This window comes from Camellia sinensis, unplaced genomic scaffold, assembly GCF_055761805.1.
Source record: "Camellia sinensis isolate YWXY unplaced genomic scaffold, ASM5576180v1 Unanchor3, whole genome shotgun sequence".
NCBI lineage: Eukaryota > Viridiplantae > Streptophyta > Magnoliopsida > Ericales > Theaceae > Camellia > Camellia sinensis.
The window spans coordinates 19,547,336-19,570,316 of record NW_028129178.1 but is presented as its reverse complement, the minus strand read 5'-3'; the positions used below and the strand labels follow the sequence as shown (position 1 = coordinate 19,570,316).

General features: G+C 32.9%; 1 protein-coding gene and 1 pseudogene across 2 annotated transcripts; one reads left to right on the top strand and one right to left on the bottom strand.

Annotated features, from left to right (window-relative positions):
* The first annotated feature begins 5,641 nt into the window (after nucleotides 1–5,641).
* On the top strand, nucleotides 5,642–13,091 carry LOC114321116 (histone-lysine N-methyltransferase, H3 lysine-9 specific SUVH5 pseudogene; annotated as a pseudogene). Its single transcript, XR_014358612.1, has 3 exons — nucleotides 5,642–5,898; nucleotides 9,639–11,825; nucleotides 12,703–13,091. The product of XR_014358612.1 is annotated as a histone-lysine N-methyltransferase, H3 lysine-9 specific SUVH5 pseudogene (transcript).
* A 226-nt stretch (nucleotides 13,092–13,317) lies between these two features.
* Nucleotides 13,318–15,170, bottom strand: LOC114321117 (expansin-like B1). Its single transcript, XM_028268261.2, has 4 exons — nucleotides 14,797–15,170; nucleotides 14,546–14,652; nucleotides 13,887–14,198; nucleotides 13,318–13,739 (listed from the first exon to the last, which is right to left on the bottom strand). Exons 1-4 carry the CDS (start codon nucleotides 14,930–14,932, stop codon nucleotides 13,542–13,544), a joined length of 753 nt encoding a protein of 250 aa, XP_028124062.2. The 5' UTR covers nucleotides 14,933–15,170; the 3' UTR covers nucleotides 13,318–13,541.
* Between the last annotated feature and the right edge of the window lie 7,811 nt (nucleotides 15,171–22,981).

The following is a 22,981-nucleotide window of genomic DNA, read 5'->3' as shown; positions in this document are numbered from 1 at the left end:
ACTTTAACTTGCATGGTTGAGCCATAACATTGAAAAACTCGTAGAACTTCATCCAAAACATGAACACAAAGCCAAAAGTGCAAAATCAAAGTTCAAAATCATGGTAATTCCTCAAAAGAAAATTTAAAACTTTATTTCTCAACCATGCATATAACAAGGTAGATTCTTTTCCTTTAAATCATGAACATATGAGGTGTTGAGTGGAGAATTATGTAAAATCCTTTAGGATAACAAGTAAAACCCTCATGCAAATGTGAATTCATTGAAAATCAAGCTTGAAAATGATGAATTGTACATGCATGTTCCAATTCAACCCGTATTGACTACATTCATGGTGATCCTAACTCATTTTTCTCAATCCATGCAAAAGGCCTCATAACTTCATGAATTTAACTTTTACATGGTGAATTCTACAAAAATTTAGAGTGATGATCTTACCTAGAGCTTGGATTTAAAGTTTATTAGCTAGATTTTCTCAAATCTCCTTCCTTGACAATTCTTCATTTCCTCTACTCTAGATGATAATCTCTCTCAAAGTGTAGTCTATCTCTTTCTTTAAGGCTCTCTAGATGGGTTTTGAGCTGAACAAAATGAGCTAAGCTCATTACATCACATTGATATAGTCTTAATTAACTTAAGCTGATTAATTTATTCTAATTATTTGGATCCGAATAAAAAATCTAATTAAACTTGAAATAAAATTCTAAAATTTCAAAATAACTTATTGACCTAGTGAATTTCGTGTTCTAACGCCATTAAGGTCTTCAATTTCCATAACAAAGCAGAATTCTCAACAAATAATCCTACAACTAACAGATACAGTTTCAAATATCACATAAATCACACAATAAACACATAATTTCATCGTAAACACTTAATTAGCATTCTTAATTACTGATTAATAGCATATTACGGAATGTGGTTATTACACCTTTAGTTGTAATTTAATTTTTCTAAAAAACTAATATCCTACAATCTTGAAGGGAAAAAAAAAAGAAGATTTGGTTATGATAATTTAACCCAAAATTGGATATTCCAATGTTCAAATCAATCCTGTTAGAGAGGAGAAATTACTAATCAATGGGAGGTGGGGGAAAAATAACAAAAACGTGACAATCTTTTAGTGGTGTAACTTGCTGTGTTTTATTTACTCACAAAAATGCTGCACTTCCATTATTTTGTAAATATTTTAAGTTAAATAGGTTGAATTTAATTTTTCTTAAATCAAAACATGTTTTAATACAGGTGTGTTTAATAATGCTTTTCTTCTATCTAAGAAAGAGTGTCTAGAAGGTTCCAAAGATATTTTTAAAAATATTTCTTTTCAATGTAAATAAAATTATTATTTTTATTATATTCATATAAAATTATTAACTAGTGTGTCCAAGGCCGGCATTGGCCTAGGGCCAGTAAGTCCTGTGTCTTAAACCCCAAAATTTTGGCCCAAAAATAGAGTCTCAAATTTAGTAAAATGTTATAGGTCCAATGTTGTGGTTGTTGTTTTTTTCTTCTTTTTTTCTTTTTTTTAAAGGCTCCCAAACTATTTTTATTAGGTCCATGTATGGTTTAGCCCATATTTATTTATAAGTGTTTGGCCCATAGTTATTAAAATGAAAATATATATTAAAAAAAAGTGTTTGGACCCAAGAAGAATAATACATACAATACATGGGCCCTAATTTTTTTTTTTTTTTACCTTCTTTATCTATTAGATTTTAGTGGAATAAATAATTTACCCCAATTTTTTTACCTATGTCTTTATCAGTTTTAATTGAATAATTTTTTCTTAATTTTTTTGCCCTAATTTTGTTTCATTAAATTGTTTTGTTTATAATTTTAATGATTATACGTGCAAGTAATTTTTTTTGTGGCTATAAACAAATAAAAAAGTTATAACTTATCGTTTGTTTTATTCATGAACTTTTTTCTTTCAATGTAAGAGAGGCCCTCATTTTCGAAATTTGTCTTAGGCCCTCTAAATCTCAGGACCGGCCCTGAGTGTGTTTAGAAACTTCCAGGGATATTTTTAAAAATATTTCTTTTCAATGTAAATAAATTATTATTTTTATTATATTCATCATTTTTTTTTAATGTCATGTGACACATGTTAAATTAACCTCTTTAGAAGCTTTTAAGGATATTTTTAAAAATATTTCTTTTCAATGTAAATAAATTATTATTTTCATTATATTCATCATTTTTTTAATGTCACGTGATGTGACACATGTTAGATTAACCAATGTGATTATATTATGTAAACCGAGGTGAGCTCTACGTCCAAATGAGTTAAATTTTAGCCCTGTTTAGAAGGTTATTTAATTTTCATTTTAAAATTTTTCTAAATGTGATACATTCCTAAGATACTAAATAATAATATAAAAAAAAAAGAAAAAGAAAAGGAGTTAAATTTTAGCTTTGTTTAGAAGGTTATTTAATTTTCATTTAAGAATTTTGCTAAATGTGATACATTCCTAAAATACTAAATAATAATATAAAAAAAAGAAAAGGAGTTAAATTTTAGCTTTGTTCAGAAGGCTATTTAATTTTCATTTAAAAATTTTGCTAAATGCGATACATTCCTAAAATACTAAAAAATATTACAAAAAAAGAAAAGGAGTTAAATTTTAGCTCTGTTTAGAAGGTTATTTAATTTTCATCTAAAAATGTTGCTAAATGTGATACATTCCTAAAATACTAAAAATATTATAAAAAAAGAAAGGAAAAGGAAAAAGAAAAAGAAAGAGAAGAGATGAATTTGTTAACAAACATCATAAGGTGAGTAAACAAAAGGATTAATTAGTAAAAAGTTCATTTTTATTGGGTCATATTTTATTTGGCTTAAGACTTAATCTTTTTTTAGTGGTAAACATACATATCGAAAATTTACTGATGTCGGAAAAATCATTGAAAAATTGGCTAGAAAAGTCGGCTGAAAGTCATCGATGGCTGATGGTGGTGGTGGTGGTCGGCGGTGGCTAGTGATAATCAAGTGGATAGATTGATGATATTAAACAAATATATAAATAGATAAGTGACACATATACAGATTATTGGCATTTAAATAAATAAATAGATGGGTAGATTTTGAAAAGATAGACATCCCTTATGGACAAATAATATATTTTTAACCAAAAATATCTAAAATTAAGCCAATAGAAGTTCTAGATGAGTGTCCTAAACAAAATACAATTTATAATTAATTAAATTCTTAATTAAAACCAATCAGTCTAAATTCTTAATTAGAAGGTTATTTAATTTTCATTTAAAAATTTTGCTAAATGTGATACATTCCTAAAATACTAAAAATATAATAAAAAAAGAAAATGAGTTAAATTTTAGCTCTGTTTAGAAGTTTATTTAATTTTCATTTAAAAATTTTGCTAAATGTGATACATTCCTAAAATACTAAAAATATTATAAAAAAAGAAAAGGAAAAAGAAAAAGAATGAGAAGAGATGAATTTGTTATCAAACATTATAAGGTGAGTAAACAAAAGGATTATTTAGTAAAAAGTTCATTTTTATTGGGTCATATTTTATTTAGTTTAAGATTTAATCTTTTTTAGTGGTAAAGATACGTATTGAAAATTTACTGATGTCGAAAAAATTATCGAAAATTTGGGTAGAAAAGTCGTCTGAAAGTCACCGATGGCTGATGGTGGCGATGGTGGTGGTGGTCGGCGGCGGCTAGTGATAATCAGTTGGATAGATTGATGATATTAAACAAATACATAAATACATAAGTGACACATATACAGATTATTGACATTTAAAGAAATAATTAAATTAATATGTAATATATATATATATATATATATGACATTTAAATAGATAAATAGATGGGTAGATTTTAAAAAGATAGACATCCCTTTTGGACAAATAATATATTTTTAACCAAAATATCTAAGATTAAGCCAATAGAAGTTCTAGCTAAGTGTCCTAAACAAAATACAATTTATAATTAATTAAATTCTTAATTAAAACCAATCAGTCTAAATTCTTAATTAGAAGGTTATTTAATTTTCATTTAAAAATTTTGCTAAATGTGATACATTCCTAAAATACTAAAAATATAATAAAAAAAGAAAATGAGTTAAATTTTAGCTCTGTTTAGAAGGTTATTTAATTTTCATTTAAAAATTTTGCTAAATGTGATACATTCCTAAAATACTAAAAATATTATAAAAAAGAAAAGGAAAAAGAAAAAGAAAGAGAAAGAGAAGAGATGAATTTGTTATCAAACATTATAAGGTGAGTAAACAAAAGGATTATTTAGTAAAAAGTTCGTTTTTATTGGGTCATATTTTATTTAGTTTAAGATTTAATATTTTTTTAATAGTAAAGATATGTATCGAAAATTTACTGACGTCAGAAAAATTATCGAAAAATTGGGTGGAAAAGTCGTTTGAAAGTCACCGATGACTGACGGTGGCGATGGTGGTGGTGGTCGGCGGCGACTGGTGATAATCAGGTGGATAGATTGATGATATTAAACAAATATATAAATAGATAAGTGACACATATACAGATTATTGGCATTTAAAGAAATAATTAAATTAATATGTAATATATATATATATATGTATATATGACATTTAAATAGATAAATAGATGGGTAGATTTTAAAAAGATAGACATCTCTTTTGGACAAATAATATATTTTTAACTAAAATATCCAAGATTAAGCCAATAGAAGTTCCAGCTGAGTGTCCTAAACAAAATATAATTTATAATTAATTAAATTCTTAATTAAAACCAATCAGTCTAAATTCTTAATTAGAAGGTAATTTAATTTTCATTTAAAAATTTTGCTAAATGTAATACATTCCTAAAATACTAAAAATATTATAAAAAAAGAAAAGGAGTTAAATTTTAGCTCTGTTTAGAAGGTTATTTAATTTTCATTTAAAATTTTTGCTATATGTGATACATTCCTAAAATATTAAAAATATTATAAAAAAAGAAAAGGAAAAAGAAAAAGAAAGGGAAGAGATGAATTTGTTAACAACCATTATAAGGTGAGTAAACAAAAGGATTAATTAGTAAAAAGTTCATTTTTGTTGGGTCATATTTTATTTGGTTTAAGATTTAATCTTTTTTAGTGGTAACGATATGTATTGAAAATTTACTGACGTCGGAAGAATTATCGAAAATTTGGCTAGAAAAGTCATCTGAATGTCACCAATGGATGATGGTGGCAGTGGTGGTGGTGGTCGGCGACAACGGGTGATAATCAAGTGGATAGATTGATGATATTAATCAAGTACATAAATAGATAAGTGACACATATACAGATTATTGACATTTAAAGAAATAATTAAATTAATATGTAATATATATATAAATATGAAAAATGCTTGGGAGCACTAATTAGTGCTCCCACTAATTAGGTGGCAGTGGGTCCCGCCATTAATGATGTGATGTTTTGGTCTTGGAGTTGTGTTTTTTTTTTTTTTACTTTTTTAATGCATTAGTGCTATTAGTGGTAATGTTTTTAGTGGGATGAATCATTCTTGTATAAATATATGACATTTAAATAGATGAATAGGTGGATTGATTTTAAAATGATAGACATTCTCTTTTGGACAAATAATATATTTTTAACCAAAAATATAAGGTACGAAACGTCGTAACGGTTTTTCAGTTGCATACATCTTACCGCTTCAAGAATAATCCCTTTTTCATTTCGTGCCAAAATGAAAATTAACTTCTTTCACCGCCCATTTTCCATATAAAGCATAAACTTTTCCTTCACTCTCTCATGGAGTTCTTTCCAGAAACGCTTATAAATTTTCCACCAAGAAACCCTAAATTTTCGATCCCAACTCTCTGCAGAAGTCTACCGACGAATCACCATTGAGTCCTTCGAAGAATCTCTTGGTCTTCTTCTCAAAATCAGGTTGATTTAAACCTCATTTTTTTTACACTTCTAACTGTGATTTGTTTTAAGTTTAATCTTCGTTTGAATCACTTCACATTTCTCGTTTACTTGCACGTTTCTACATAATTAGTTGATTTTTAGTGCTAATTTCAGCTTTTTCTTACTTTCTCATCCAGTTTCTTTTTTCGTTAGTATTTTCTTGTCTGCCAAACAGTTAATTTCTTGTGTTTATTGTTGATTGGAGGTCTATCTGATGGGTTATGAGTCATTTTTAGTTAGGTTGGAACTGGATATTGTTAAATTTCAATCACTTTACATTTCTTGTTTTCTTTCGCGTTTCTACTTGGTTTACCTGATTTTTAGCGTTAGTTTAAGCTTTCTTTACTTTCTGAGCTTCCAAACAGTTAATTTCTCATGTTTATTGTTGATTGGTGGTCTATTTGATGGGTTATGAGTCATTTCAAGTTAGATTGGAACTGGATATTGTTAAATTTGCGTCTTCGCTTACTTAGGATGCATCAATACTGGGCATGAATTGTCTCGGTTCTCTTTGCCATTGTTGTTTCCACGTAAATCACTTGTTTCTCAGCACCATTTTCCTTTTTTTTTTTTAAAAAAAAAATATATATATATATATATATATATAGGCTCCGTTTGGTAAGCCTCTCAAATTATAGTTTCACCCATTGATTTGAGTGTGTTGTTTGTTTTGAGCTTTCAAATCATAATTCTACACCCATTTCTCAAAAATCAATTCAAAATATAATCCTTACTTTTCAAAACTCATAACCAAACACATAATTCAAAACTCAATTCAAATCAATATTTTAATTTTGATAAGATTTTAAATATTTTAATATTTAAATATGTTACGATTTTTTTTATTTTTAATTTTTTGAATATTTTTAAATATTTTAATTTCAAAATATTACGATTTTAATTTTTTAAATTTTAAAATATTTTATAAAAATAAATTCAAACTCTATTTTATAAAAATATTTTAAAATATTTTAATTTTTTTGTTATGTATTTGATTACGATTTGAGTGTAGAGTTGTGAAAGTAGTATGAAATTTCGAGTTATGTGTTTGGTTATGAGTTTTAAAAATAATTTCTTAATTGTGTTTTGTTTTATGCGTTTGGTTACGATTTGAGTGTAGAGTTATTTTTAAATTTAAAATATTAATATTTTAAATTTTTAAAATTTTTTGAATATTTAAATTATTTAAATTTTTATGATTTAGATTTTTTGAATATTTATTTTAATTTTTTACTTATTAAATTTTTTAGATTATTTAAATTTTTTAAATATTTATTTTGAAAAAAAATTATTTCCTTCATAGTATTTTCAATTAAAAAATTGATTAATGTTATTTTCTATTAATAATAAATTTTTTTAATTGGATTTTTAAAAGAGTTTGGTTATGAGTGTTGATCAGAATTTTCAATAGTGCGAAAGTAGTGTGTTTTGTTATGAGTTATAACAATTTGAATTAAGTTTTGAAAACTCTTTCCAAAACTTATAACCAAACAAATTTTCTTACTTCACATGTCAAATCAAACTTTCAAAACTCAATTCCACACTCAATTCAAAACTCAATTCAACACTCTATTAAAAAAGCATAACCAAACAAATTTTCTACACTCAAATCATAATTCCACAACTCACAAACTCAAAATACAACTCATACTCTCAAATCATATTTACAAAACTCTACCAAACGCAATCATAATTTTTATATATAAATTTCCTTTTTCATTTAAAAAAATAATAATTTATGCACGTTTTTTAGCCACCAAAACGTAGGCCATAATATGAATCAAGCTACTCTGAGCTCGACTTGTATTCGGTTTGTCAAATGCCATTTCAGATTGACTCCTTACGGAAGCAGTTCTATCCGGAATATATTCTAAAACTCATTAAGTCTTTAAGTCGAGCTTGAATATCTTACTAACCGTCTTGGCTTAGGCTTTGTTTGGCAAATGCTAATTTTTGCTTTTTGGGCTAAAATCCACAAAAAGATAAAATAGGCTAAAATAACCAATAAGACAAAATGTTACATCGAACCTATAACCATTTCACTTTTTCTCTTATAAACATCACATCCAACTAAAAAAATCTAACTATCTTTCCAAACACAAATATTTTAGCCTACTAAAATAGCCAAAAACTAAAATAGCTAACTTCTCAAACGATGCCTTAGTTATATACTACAAAAACCAAGCTATTCATGCTTAGCTCATTACCAGTTCAATTAAAAGCTCAAAGGTAAACAAGTCAAGTTAGAACAATTTTTGAAAATTTTTAAGTTCAAGTCAAACTTGAACAACTTATTGTTTGGCTCCACTCGACTCATTTACAACCCTACCCAAACAATCAATTTTCTGTCTTTAATTGTTGGGAATGCTGTCAATGTCAAATGGTGCTCTAGCTGACAGTAATTTAGTCTCCTTAGAAAGCATTTCAACTGTTTCTTAGAATGGGTAGGCATCTTTTTATTGTTTGGTAAATTCCAAACGTAATTTATTTTGTTGCATTTGAACCCTAATTGGTTTTATTTCACATCTGGGAAAAATAGGGGTGCACAAAAGAACCAAATAAACTGTGAACCGAACCAGTCCTGCCTTCATGGGTTGGTTTGGTTTAGTTCTACAGTTCTAGCATTGGTTTCTGTTCAGTTTTATGCCAGAAAATTTCAAATTCAGCCAATTTAGTTTGGCTCTGTGTGGGGTTGGTGACTGGTAACCCGAACTAACCTGTGAACCGATCCTTGAAAAGCTTTTACAAAATTTTATATGTTTTATAGTTTAATTGGGCACACCGCATGCACTTGAAACTGTCAATATGGAGATTATGGGTGGGTAAGAGTGAAGAGAGAGTCTGTGTTTGTGTAGTGGGTAGCAATTGATTTTACTTTTTAGTCGATACAATAACCGCTAGGCAAAAGTAAATATTTGGAACGAAATATAGGGTTGTAGTTTTTTGGTAATCAAAATTGTATGACAAAAGTTCACACCAAATGAGTTGTATGCTTTATATAATAGAATGTTATTGGTTATCACTAAGTCTCATGTGGATACTAGATAGGTCTCTATTGTTTTGCATTATAGTAATAAAATAAAACAATGAATAGGTCAAGCTTTATACAACACAATTAGACGTGCGAGCCAATCCGATCCAACTGGAATTTCCTCGGGTTGGGTTGTTTCGGTTTTCGGTCTAAAACTAAGAACCAACCAAGATCAGTTCGGTTCTGGGTTTGGCTGGCTCTGAGGAAAATACGCTTCCAACCACGATCAAGTGTGAACTGAAAAATGCAACAATGGATTAAGGAGACAAGAAAAAATACATAACCACATAGAACACCAAACATTATGTGGAAAACCTTCAATGAAAGAGAGGAAAACCACGAGGCAAATTTGAAATTTCCACTATTACCAAAAATAATGGGTATGCAAGAACTCTCTCCATTCAAGTACTGTCACAGACACAAATCAGTTTGTGTTGATTGGTGTCCTTTCTAATCAGTTTGTGTTCTCTTGACCAGAACTGCAACTTCTAACATATTAGGTGTTCTAAATTTATCGTTGGTTACATTTCAACTCTAATTTGTTTAGTTTCACAACTTCTCGTACCTTTAATGTATAGATACATCTCATGAATTTTGTCTATTTTCTCTTTCCCGTTCATATCTGTCCATATTCATTAGCCTGCCTGCACTAATTTCCATTTGTTATATTTTTTTCCGGGTGCACCAGAAAGCAAAATTGTTTTTGGAGATTGTTTCTATGGCTGATGGGAAGGTTCCATCAAGTGGTGCAAAACCATGTTTTCCTCCAGAGCGGCCTATTAGTGATGGCAATGTTTCGAAGGAGACTAACCTGAAAGCTAAATATTTTAGGGCAAGGGTTAGAGCTATTTGTGAATTCCCTCCTTTTTGTGGAATGAATGCTATTTGTCCGACTGAGGAAGAGCGCCTGAGAATTGTCTTGGGAAACAAGACTTCAGTTGCTCCAGTTGAGGGCGCTGTGCAGGGTACGCTGTCAAGAGAGACAGTGAGGGCTAAAGAGGAATGTAGTCTAGTGAGAAAGACAGCAAGGACTGGCATTGAAGAATTGGACAGGGATGTTCGAGATGCAAATGCCAAAAAGAGGGATATGAAGAAGAAATTGCTTCCTTCTGGAAACGCTTCATATGAAAATAAAGGTGCACAGGTTGTCAAGGATAAGGGAGATTTTTCCATATGTGAGCAAGATGAAGATTCTCCTGCAGGTCAGAGACCACATGATTTTCAGGTGATCCTGCCTCCTTTTGGTCCTGATAGCTCGAGTCATGGTAATGTGCGTAACAAAGTGAGGGAAACACAACGTCTATTCCAAGCTATTTGTAGGAAGCTCTTGCAAGGAGAAGAAGCAAATTTGAAGAAACAAGGATACTTGAGCAGAAGGCCTGATCTGAAAGCAGCACAGATTATCAGAGCTAAAGGAAAAGAAGTTAACACAGGCAAACAGATAATAGGATCAGTGCCGGGAGTCGATGTAGGTGATGAGTTTCAATACAGGGTGGAGCTTGCTCTTGTTGGCATTCATCGTCTCTATCAGGCTGGTATTGATTACATGAAAGATGGTGGAATGATCATTGCAACAAGCATTGTTGCCTCAGGTGGTTATGCAGATGATTTGGACAACCCTGATGTTTTAATATACTCTGGTCATGGAGGAAATATAACTGGTCGGGATAAACAACAACCTGAAGACCAGAAACTTGAAAGAGGAAACTTGGCTCTGAAAAATAGTATATCAGCAAAGAATCCTGTTCGGGTAATCCGTGGTTCTAAAGAGACAAAATTATCTACCTTGGATGCAAGAGCCAAGATTGTTCTGACATATACTTATGATGGCTTGTATACAGTGGAGAGATACATGCGTGATGTAGGGCCACATGGTAAGCTGGTTTTTAAGTTCGAGTTGAAGAGAATTCCAGGCCAACCAAAGCTTGCTTGGAAAGAAGTGAAGAAATCAATAAGATCTAAAATTCGGGAGGGTCTTTGTGTTGGTGATATATCAGGAGGGAATGAGTTATTTCCCATTTGTGCTGTTAACACCGTAGACAATAAGAGACCACCCAAATTCAATTATATAACTGAGATGAAATATCCTGATTGGTGCCCTACTGCTCCCAAGGGTTGTGATTGTATCAGTGGATGCTTGGACTCTAAAAAATGCTCATGTATGTTCAATAATGGAGGAAAGATTCCATACGACTGCAATGGGTCTATCGTTGACGCAAAGCCTCTTGTATATGAGTGTGGTCCTTCTTGCAAATGCCCTCCTTCTTGCTACAATAAAGTCAGTCAGCATGGCATGAAAATACAGCTTGAAATCTTCAAAACGAAGTCAAGGGGCTGGGGTGTTAGATCCCTAACTTCTATTCCTTCAGGAAGTTTTATATGCGAGTATATTGGGGAGCTTCTTGAAGACAAGGAAGCTGAAAAAAGACAAAATGATGAATACTTGTTTGATATTGGACACAATGTCAGTGATTGTTTTCTCATTGGTGGACTTTTGACTCTCAAGCCTGTTGTACAGTTAAGTTCTAGTGAAGTTGTGGAGGATGAGTGTTTCACAATCGATGCAGCGCAGTGTGGGAATGTGGGGAGGTTCATCAACCATAGTTGTTCCCCTAACCTTTATGCTCAGAATGTCCTCTATGATCACGAGGACAAGAGTAAACCCCACATAATGCTCTTTGCTGCAGAAAACATTCCTCCCTTGAAGGAGCTGACTTACCACTATAATTACTTCGTCGATCAGGTTCGAGATTTGAATGGAAATATTAAGATGAAGAGCTGCTATTGTGGTGCTGCAGAGTGCACTGGCAGGATGTATTGATGCAGGGAACAAAGTTTGGGGTTTTCCAGAATTAGAAATTCCGTGTGTCTTAATGTAAGTTCTCGTTGACTACTTTGTTGTGGAACTTGATTTATTATCTACTCTCTGTGCTAGACTGTATATTGAATTAGTTTCAGCATGTACTTGGGATGCCCCAACAGAAACAAGAAGATATGGATGCACACATACAGACAAATATCATTTTCATGAACTGAAACACACCCCAACACTACTAAACTTTTCAAGATGACATAAAGTTACATAAACAAAGATTGCAGGACCTTAACAGATTACAATATACAATGTTTTACAATATCTCCTTGTGCTTGTTGGTATGTATGTGAGCTGTGATTGAGTTACTTGTAACTCAATACTTTGCACCTTCAAATTGTCATTTGGGTTGGAGGCAACCTTGGCTGAGTTTGTCACTGGCTACAGGCTACTGTACTCCTGCAGCACTGTATCTTTGCCATGGGGCTTGGCTGTGTGCATCATCTTCCTCTTTCTTGTTTCTGAAATTATTAGTTATTTCAATCAAACTAAAACATATTATGTCTTGATTTTTGCATGTTGTAACTTTGAGGGTCTTTTTTCCAGCATTTTTATGTCTCTCATTTGTGATAATGTTTTCTTGATGTAGACACCTTGAACAGTTATCTAATTATGTCATTATCGTTATGATGGTTTCCCAAAATCATGTTGTCACTGGTTTTTATTTATGATCATACTTTATAGATATAAAATGATATTACTTCTAGCCAATTCACAAAGTGGCGTAAACCTCTGGGGGGGGTGTGGTACAGAAATAACTTCAGCTCTATTTGCTTGAACTGGCTGCCCTCACAAATCATAAAATTTTCTTCATGCTTAAAGTAATATAGAATCTAATTCATGAATGCAAAAACTTTACATCTCATCCCTTAATTTTCAGGGATTTGCTTACGGTTCTTGTTTAGATGGGCAAGCCTTGCTTTTAATGGAAGCAGACAAAAGGAGAATTGAAAGAAGGTTAAAATAGTTTCGTTCGTATCATATTCTGAGGTAGTGGCAGCTCAAACGTTAGTCTGTACATCAGTTTTTTGATTGTGGTTTCTCAAGTAGTCATGTTGTTTTCTGATAACACATGCTGAATTAGTGATTTTGGGGAAAAAATTCTGAAGCGCTAAACTGGTAACCTTCTATAGTTTGGAATGATGGCTCTTTTTTCATGTTTTGCTGATTTTGCATGATTTGGAATTTGTACATGTGAATTTTGTGGAAGAGTTATGACATAAGTGACTTTTTTTTTTGTAGTGTTTCTGCATTGCAACTTTATGTTTCTCGTATTTGTTTAATGTGATGGTTACTTAGGAGTGACAAATTGCTTGCAATATCAATACCCTTTACTCTTACATAAGATCGGCGTTTTGTTTAGTTTCTTTTGCAAATTAGCTTGATTGTGAGCTGGCCTTTGAAACTTTTTATTTAAGAGGTTGTTAACTCTTATTTTTTAACCATAAAATCGTAGTGTTCAGAGTATCACCAAGAGTTTGGATAGGGTTGAGAGTTAGTTGGGTCCACACTCTTTTAGCTGCATTATTTGCATGTGAAATAAACATAGTACACAATCCGATTCTTTTTTGAGAAAGGTGAAGAGCACTAGCTCTAACACCGTAGACAAACATAACTTTAATCACTTAATCAAAACTACTAGGAAATAATTAATAAGCAGCTCCTACTTCGCATACTGAGATATACTTGTCTTCATTGGGATTAGGAGTTTCATAGGGCTTAAGTAAGCTGAATTGTTGTGTCATAAACAGCCCCAGCTTTCCATTCACTAGGAATCACACTACTCAGCTGCACCCACTTCAACCCTGCACTGCCACTTACTTGGACCCTGAAGTTAAGTGCCCCTGCTGGTGGGTTAGCCATGTCCCATACTGCACCGTAGGCCTTTCGCATACCCCTCCATTGCTGGCAATCTGCCTGCATCAAGAAAATATATGACTATTAGACTTTCCAGACCCTGCTTTAGCAAGAGCCTCGTCACTAGGTTGCCCTTAAATGATATGTACACAAAGACAACTTGTTTACAATACCCAGTTCACCAAATTTGTTTATAGAAGACTGTACCTGCCACACTTCTGCGGCGGTGATGTCGCTTTGGCCAGCTTGGTACAACATGACTAAGGCTAGGTACTGAGGGAACCTGCTGTGCTCATGAACCTTGACCATGAGGTTGTAACCTGGATACTGGCAAGGAATTCTCCGGTATTCTATGTCAACCACGCCATAGGCAAACAAATCCAAGGCTGCGTTGGGACGAGCCAATCTTGAGTAGGCGCGAGTGCTTAGGATGAAGTCAGTCTTGTCCCCTTCACCATAGTCTGTCACCACTACCCTCACTCCATCTTCAGTGCAAAGTTGTGGTACTTTGCACCTAACCTGTAGTTGTCAATAAACAAATAACTTCCATTGTAGACACAAAAATAAGGGAGCTACTTTTTTTATTTGTTCTGAAACAACTTCAATTGGCTGCCTATTTCTTGCCTTCAAGAAAGGTATATAGCTTAAAGTTGTTGCACTTTAACATAGTCACAAGCCTCACAATCAAATATTTATTTGTTTTTTTGAAATTTTACGTGGGAACCTAACAGTATTTATGCATATCCTTAACAGTATTTATGCATATCCTTCCAAATATACTTTTAGAAGTGTCCAACACTTCATTCTTTGTTACTTTCAAGCTCAAATAAACTCAAAAATATTAAGTTGTTTTTTAATTGAATTACCTGATAGCATGCACCACAGCCAGTTCCATTCCTGTACAGCCTAGAAACCCCACTCACGCCTCCATCATAGACGGTTTTTCCATATTCACCAAACCCACAGGCTCCAGCTAATTTAACATCATTAAACACATTTTAATCATTGTAGATAAATCATCAATGTAGAAATGTACATACATATATATATATATATATATTTGTTGATACACATATACATCAGTACCATGTGTATATATATAGGAGAGAACACATACTTGGAGTCCCTATGCAATCAGGGCTACCATAATAGGTTGCTCTAGAGCACACATAAGCATCCTGGGAGTAACAAACTAGAGGCAAAAGCACCATGACAAAGAGAAGAGAGCAACAGCTCTTAGCTGCAAAACCCATTTCTTATTCTTAATAAGATCTATTATCTCAGAAGATGATGAATAAGGGAAAGATTTTGGGGATGGGAAGCTCACATATGAAATCACATATTTATAGTTGAAGTCACGAGGGCTGGATGAGAGAATTGCCACCTTTTTTCTCTTCCACTTAGAAATGTGTACAAACAGACACCTGTATTGACCCCCTTAAGACCATTTCATATTTCTGCATTTACTAATATTGTAACTCTTGACAGAGTGAAATGGTAGAAAAAGATTTATCTAGTTAATCTAATCTGATTGGGACACAAAGTTTTGTTTGATTTACTTATATTGTATTTTATCAGTAAGCAGTGAGACAAGTGAGTTTTGCTAACTTTTCTGTCACCTTTTTTGCTACTTTTAGCTAGCTAGTTTATACGACATCATTCTCAAGTAGTACTGAATATATTTTTTTGGAAAATACTTGGGACCTCCATTTTGGGAGATCCCATGACCCCCGATGATTGTGATTGGTCATGTGTGTTTTTGTTTTTTTGTTTTTTTTTCTTTTCCTATCTCTCTGACACGTGTGTGGGGGTTGTAGGGGCGGGGTGTTTGTGGGGGTCTGTATCATTTTTAATATTTTTTTTCTTTGATTTGTTTTACTTTTGGTATGATGCTGCTGAGTAGGAAGTGCTACTATTGGTAGGGGGCAATTGCTTCCCACTCAAAAATGTTGCACCCTTTAACGGTATCTTTTTTATATAAAATTGAGCATGTATTTTATTTTAAGCAGATTGTGTTTGGATTTAACATTTGGGTAGAGATTTGTGAAGAGAAAAGTAAAGGTAAGAAAAATATGAATTCAAGTTTTTTCTTTATTTCTTACTTTTTCCTCTTCCTATGCAAATTTCTATCAAAATGATAAATCTAAACCCAACCTAAAACAAATTGGTGCGGCAGCAGATTAATGGCTAGCAAACCCATTTACAATTGACATTGTCAGATGGCGCAAAAGATGCTTGAATCATTGTGTATCCAAATTCTCTGTATTTCCAAGAGCTGGATTCCCTTATTTATGTACTATATAATAAGTGTCATATCTATGTGTAGGACTTGTAATATTTAAAAAAAAAAAAGAAGGATTAGGCATGCCACATAAAAAGCCACGAAGGATTTGAATAATTTCAATAAAATATTTCATTGATATATATATATATATATATATCAACGTTCTCTCTCTCTCTCTCTAATATATGTATATGGAGAGATGTTACAATGTGCGCCTTCAAAAAGGTGCATATGGTATATTTTTCATAATTTTTTCACAAAATTTCATATCTTAAACCCAAAATATCATAACTTTTTCACTACAAAAGTCATAATTTTTTTTTCACTGAAAAATGTCATAACAAAATCTCAAAGTGTCATAACAAAAATCACAAAATATCATAACATTATCATTCTTAATTTTATGGTGCATATCATAAATTCGCTATTTATAACTTTATTACAAAATATCATAATACACATCACAAACAATTATAACGTTCATCATAAAAAATCATAATTTTTTACATTGTAAAATTTTCCATGTATATGATATGATTTTATCTTCCAACTTTCTAAGCATGCATAATATGTTGTGAGAATGGTATTGAAAGGCGATTGCTTTTTTTATTTTTATTTTTTATTTTTTTTATTTTTTTGTAAAACTGGAATGGCCCACTTTGCAAATTTTATCTTGGTCTCTCCTTTTGGACTGAAGTCTTGTTAATTGTTATGCAGGTTCTATGTTAAATTGTTAAACAATAATATTAACTTTTCATCTTTTCATATATAATTAACTAGCTTGATTTTAAGCCCTCCATAATGATATCCATTAAAATTAATGTTGCCTGATGTTATCAATTCCAAGAATTTGTAATTTAATATTAACTAGCCGTCGGCACGTCAGGTGGTGCATTCAAATTAGGAAAAATATTAAGTGTATTAGCCATTTAATACAAAGCTTGTTTAATGCAGTTTATTTGATGCAAGTTATGATTTATTTATTTATTTATTTATTTTTGATAGTTTTTGCCTATATATCTTCTCATTATTAAGAAGCAAGATGAGGTGTTTTTAATTTATGTTTTTATTTTTATTATTAACTTTTAATTTGTTAAAAGTTGTACCAAACAAGCTCGGAGGAGTTTGTGTCAGTTTATTTGTTATAATTACTAGTATTTACAATTTATAAATCATAAATAATTTAAATAACTTTAAAAAAATAACTAATTGTCCAGAAATTGGGAGAGTGGTGACTTATATTTTTCAACTTAAGATAAATTACAATTACAATAGATTCTATTGTGGTTCTTATTACAAAATAAATTTACTCATTAAATGGGAGTACCACCACCTGACATCAACAGGGTTATACATTCCTGATCAACATTTCAAGTTGATAGTTTTAAAATCATTAATCAAAAGCTATGGCCTATTATTAATTAACAACATAGGGTTAACCCACACCATAAAAAATTAAGGTTTTAGAAATTAAAATTTAGGGGTAAAATTATTTTTTTGGCACTAAACATTTTTGTTACAAAAAAATGTCGTTATTATATTTTTAGTAACGAAAATTAGATATTAGTGATGAATTATTATCTTTTTAGGATCAAATTTTTTATCTCAAAAAATAAGTCATTTTGGGATTAAATTATTTTGTCTATAAAAATCTATTTATTAGTGACATTTTCAAAATTTTGTTGCTAAAAATCTTATTTTTGACTTTTTTGGTCAATCTTTTAGTAACTATTCTCGTGACAATGAAAATTAATTTTTAAATGTTTTCTTGCAACAATTTTTTTTTAAAAAAAATCAAAATATTTAACCTTTAAAATTCTTATGTGTTGTAATGCTACCAGACAAATTTGGTTATGAACGCACTAAGGCTGTCAAAATCCTCTAATGCGCTTCAAGGCAGTCAAGACAGGTCATCACAAGTCTGGATACAGTGCACTTAAACATTAGGAGCAAAACCACTCACAATAGACCTATATACGGATTTTGTATATATGTACCTTTTATATATGATTTTCAACAAATAAAGTGTATGTACCCCCCCCCAAAAAAAAAAAAGATTGGTGAGGCCAATTTTGTGTCACATTTGGAGTAGGTGATTTCTAATCCTGGCCATCCATTTGGGAACCTCTTAGGAGATGAGCTTGAAATACTAATTTAAGAATTTTAAAATTTATAAGATTAAATTTAATTCCGTGGAGGATCTTAATTCCTCATCATCCCCATCATTAGCGTTAAGAGTGGTGGAGACCATTTTTAATCTAGTGACATTAATGTGTTATATAAAAAAAGTTTCCCAATACATTTTTTTTTTATCAGTAAAAAAAATTTCATTAAAAAACATAAAATTAAAAGTATAAAAAGATGACAAACATAGAGAGAGATTCAAGAAAGTATAGACTAACCCGACTACTACTACTCAAAAACATCTAACTAACCCCTTAACTTTACAATTTTTTTGAAACAATAAAACAAAAAAACCAGAAACAAAAATAAAAAAGTTAAGAAAAACTTAACTCTTAACACACCAAACCCAGAACCCCCTTTCACACTAAACCACACCCCACTAACAAAGATAAAACAACACTTTTCCCCCCAAAGAGGCCAAACACCAACCACTGCTTACCAACACAACCCATGAACCCTCTAATAAAATATACCGTTTGAAACACACCACAACACACACCCAGGACAAAACACCAACCCCCACTTACCCGAACTCCTGAAAATTATTTACTTGCACCCCACTAGCTAACTCTCTCTCTAACTCCAACTCTATTAACGTAACAACTCTCACTTTATCTTAATCATGCTCACATGCATTCATATGAATTTGTCTTGTTAAGTTTGCATCTACAGACCTTGACTCGTTTTGTCTAAGTGTTGCTTGCATGTCATGTTTCTTGCTTGGTGTGTGTAGCCGATGTCATCTTAAGCCTAGGTCGCACCCGTGAACCTCTTATATCTAGGACCATCTTGGAACCACCTTGGTTGACCTCCACCTCCTAGGCATATTGGCCAAGATGTCATCATCTAGGCCGAGATGTGTATCATCTAGGCCGAGATGTTATCATCTAGACACCCTCAACCTTTGACCCTTGCACCTAGTGATCTTGTTCTGGACCGGTATAACCTAGGCCGAGGTGTGGCACATCTAGGCCAAGGTGTGGCACATTTGGACCATGTGTTATCCTTTCTAACCGAGATCATTGAGACCCCTTTTGCCGAAGCCGATGTTCTAACCCAAGATCCTCGCCTTACTAGAGTGCCTTTGCCACCTTGCTTGTTATACACACTTTGTCATGCTCTTGTCTTGTCATTCAGTCACCTTTTTGAGGAAACTCGATCCGGTGGTGCCACGTGTCCCAGCAGAGGGTTAAGTCTGCTGGCAGGAGAGAAGCCCATATCATTTGCTATATCTTTGTCCTAGGAAGAGAGAGAAGCTCTAGGAAGAGGAAAAAGAAGTTCTTAGAGAGAGAAGTAGATTTCCAAGCTTGATCCTTAGAGTCTAAACCGTTTGATCCGAGTGTTGAGGTTAGATTCTTGATTTACTCTTGTTGTTCTTTATGTTTATTCGATCGCATTGCATGATCTAGCACGACTCACGAGCCATGCATTGGTTTAAAGTTTGTTTTAGAAAGAGAAAATGATGTTCTTGTGTTCTTGGAATAAAATCATGTTTTGATCCGAAAGTTTGTATCAAGATCCATGTTTTGTATTTGTTTTCATAAGATCTTCAAGTATAGGTACCAAAGTCCATGTTTTTGAACTCATAGTATAAAATCTCAGATTTTGTAGTAAAAAGTTATGATTTTAACATTCATGTTCATGTTCTTCATGTTCTTCAAGGAAGGAAACCCAGATTTCCAGACTTCACCCTTCCCTAGGTGTGGTCACCGAGACCACTCTTGTCTAGATCTCACACTTCGGCCAAGTATCGTATCTCACCTTGGCCTACCTTGCATGATCACTTGCACCATTAGTCTATCTTGCATGAACACCTTGGCAAGCAGCCGTTCACCGAAGCCTTGGTAACCACACCTCGGCAAAGACTTGGTTGGTACCCAGTATGTTTTTCCCGAGATGAAAAACAGTGTTTTAACTTCCAGCATGTTTTGCTTTGACTTGACCTAGTTTTGAAAGAAATGCCGGGATCTTTTGCACTCATGAAAAGCTTGTTTTAAGAACGCATTTCATACCCATCTTTGAGCATCTCTTCTTGTCTTCTTAAAGTGCATTCAGTAGACTTTATTATGTGTTTGTAGGACTTGGACCCTTGCTTTAACCCCAACGTCTGAAGAGCTATGTGAGTGGTATTTTTAATAAAGCTATGTTATAAAGTTTTGATAAAGCTTTGCTCCATTTTAGAAAAGTATTTGATCAAACATGAATGCTTATCCCTAGTTTCGTATCGAGTATTACCTTGTTTTGATGACATTCTGGGAAAGTCCTTAGTGCTAGGGGACTATAATGCAACTAGCGCGTTTGTCTTGAAAAGTCCTTAGTGCTAAGGGACTATAATGCAACTACACCCTTATTTGAGATATCTCCCTTGTTTTGCCACTGACGGTTTTTCGCGTGGGTTTATTTGTCCGGAATGTCATCGTTTGGTATTATGTAGATATTATTAACATCCAAAAAGCTTTGAAAGATTTGATAGATGAACTTGATTCATCCCTTTGATTTGTAAAGTTATGATATGTATTGTTTTGAAAAAGATCTCGGATATCATTCATTTAACCCTTTATTACTAATATCATTCACTGAGTATCCAAGCTCACCCTCTCCTTATATATATGTAGGTGACGAGCAAGAAGGCGGTGACGCCTAGATGTGTTTTGCAAGATGTTTTTGGATTCATATTTTGTAGCATCTTGAAGATTATGCTTCTTAGCTTTGTAATTCATTTCTTTTGTATATGTCGGCTCGAGAAGCCTTTTGATCAAGATGTATCTTGTACCTTATTTTATTTGTATTTAAGTTGTAAAACCACGTTATGTATGACATTTCATTTGATCTATGCATAGCTCTTGTGGACTATTTAGATTTAAATTTATTGCTTCCGCACATGTAAGCCCCATATGTATACTCTGATTGTGTGTGACTTCGTAAGTTGGCCTTCGGAAATCTCGGATTACTGGCCATCATGGCACCATTCTACTAGGGGCAGAATGGGGTCGTGACAATTAATTTTTCTTTCTAATTTTCGCTTTGTTGCTCATCTCCAACTCGATAAAATCCTTGAGGAATATGTCCTCTCTACCACCAAAATCAATCTGCAATTTCTGGCCCATTTTCAAGGTTTATGTTGCTTCAACCAAAAGGAGTCTAAACTCATTTTCCTCATCTTCATCTTGCCGTTCCATCTCCTCATCAGATTCCACCAACTTGTTCAAGAAACGCTTGTTGCATACCCGAAATGAACTAGATGATATTGATGATTGCAAAGGCTGTGAAGATCGGGCAAGTTTGGCGTCCTTTGATTTTTTGTTAGAACCTTTGGTGTACCTCCCTTTATTCAAGAGTTTGTGGGGAAGCCCCAACTCAAGAAGTGAGAGTTTCTTTATTCTATTGGTGGATTTGTGTATCCTAATAGGACTGTTTTTGTACGGAAAGGTAAGGGCTTGAGTTAGGTTGAGGCAGTTTGGGGATGAGGCATGATTAGGGCTAAGAGATTTACTCACTAGGTTTTGGGACAAAATAGAGTGGCTGGAAGAAGAGCATAGAGCATTGGGGTCTGTGCGTTGATATACGTCTGGAAGCTCTGCCTCAAGCGTGCGAAGCTTAGCGTTGTTCGTACTACGTGTGACATTACAAGAATCCTCAACTTGGCTGAGAAGAGCTACATCATCATCACTGTGATTCTCTCCCGGAGCTAAGACTTTGAGATCACCGGCCAAAAACACACCCTGTAAGACATTTCCAGAGCAGACTGAGACATCTTCACCAACGTTGAGATGATCACCATCATTTTTTGCACTCTGAACATCACCGGGCTTTTCACTAAGGAAGCCTTCAACAAAATTAGATTCATCAATACCTTCATCGACCTTAACTGCTGCTTTGGGGTAGTAAGACAAGCCTAACATGTAGATCTTCTGAAAATCCAACTCTGAAACTTTGATGTCGAAAAAAAATTGACCGACTTTCAATTTGCAAAAACCATTTATCAAATTTTTAAATTTTGTTTCCACAAGAACTTACCCTCTTTCTAGTTCCATGCGTGAAGTAGTTTTTCCATCAACAGAAAAAAAACTCGACCCCAGTTGCTGGCAATTTTGGTGAAAGTTGTGGAGTTCCAAGCATTCAGAGGAACCCCTTCAATGGCCAGCCAAACTCTCATTGACAGCGTAAACTCTCTACAATGCCACTCATACACTTCATCAAACCAAGTTTCTAACCACTATCTACTCCCATGGAGCATCTCTTTTATATCTTCCACAGTATTAAATTGCAACAAAACCTTAACATCTCCTAATGGCTTGATTATTATGAAATTGACCCCTTCAGTTCTCATTGCCTCCTCAATCATAGGAATAATTTTGAAATCTCTGAATATACCAGCCGCACAAGTCTTTACCCAAGAGTCATCAATCTCTTTCGCTTCAGCAGTGAAAGAAGAACCATTTGGGTTAACTTCAACTCCTTCTATAGAATACGGTGAATGGTCTTCGGGGTCTTGGTTATGCCTCCAAATCTGGTTGCCTATTAGGGAGAGAGAATGAGGCAAAAGAGTCTTCTTCTTTCTCCAAATCAGTCTTTTCCCAGAGAGAATGATGCTCTTTTCACCACTAGTATTTGACCCCACCACTAGACCCCATTGAATGAACGAACGGCTTCATCGACCTCCTCTTCCTTAAGGTATCTTACAAACCCAAACTTACTATTACTAAATCTACGTCTCTTTAAAGAAGTAAAAGCATCACTGTAACGCCCCAATTTTTATACCCAAATGATAATACGATAACCATGGTTCTTTAAAGTAAAACTGAAAATAAATTCCCACACTTGCATTACATGA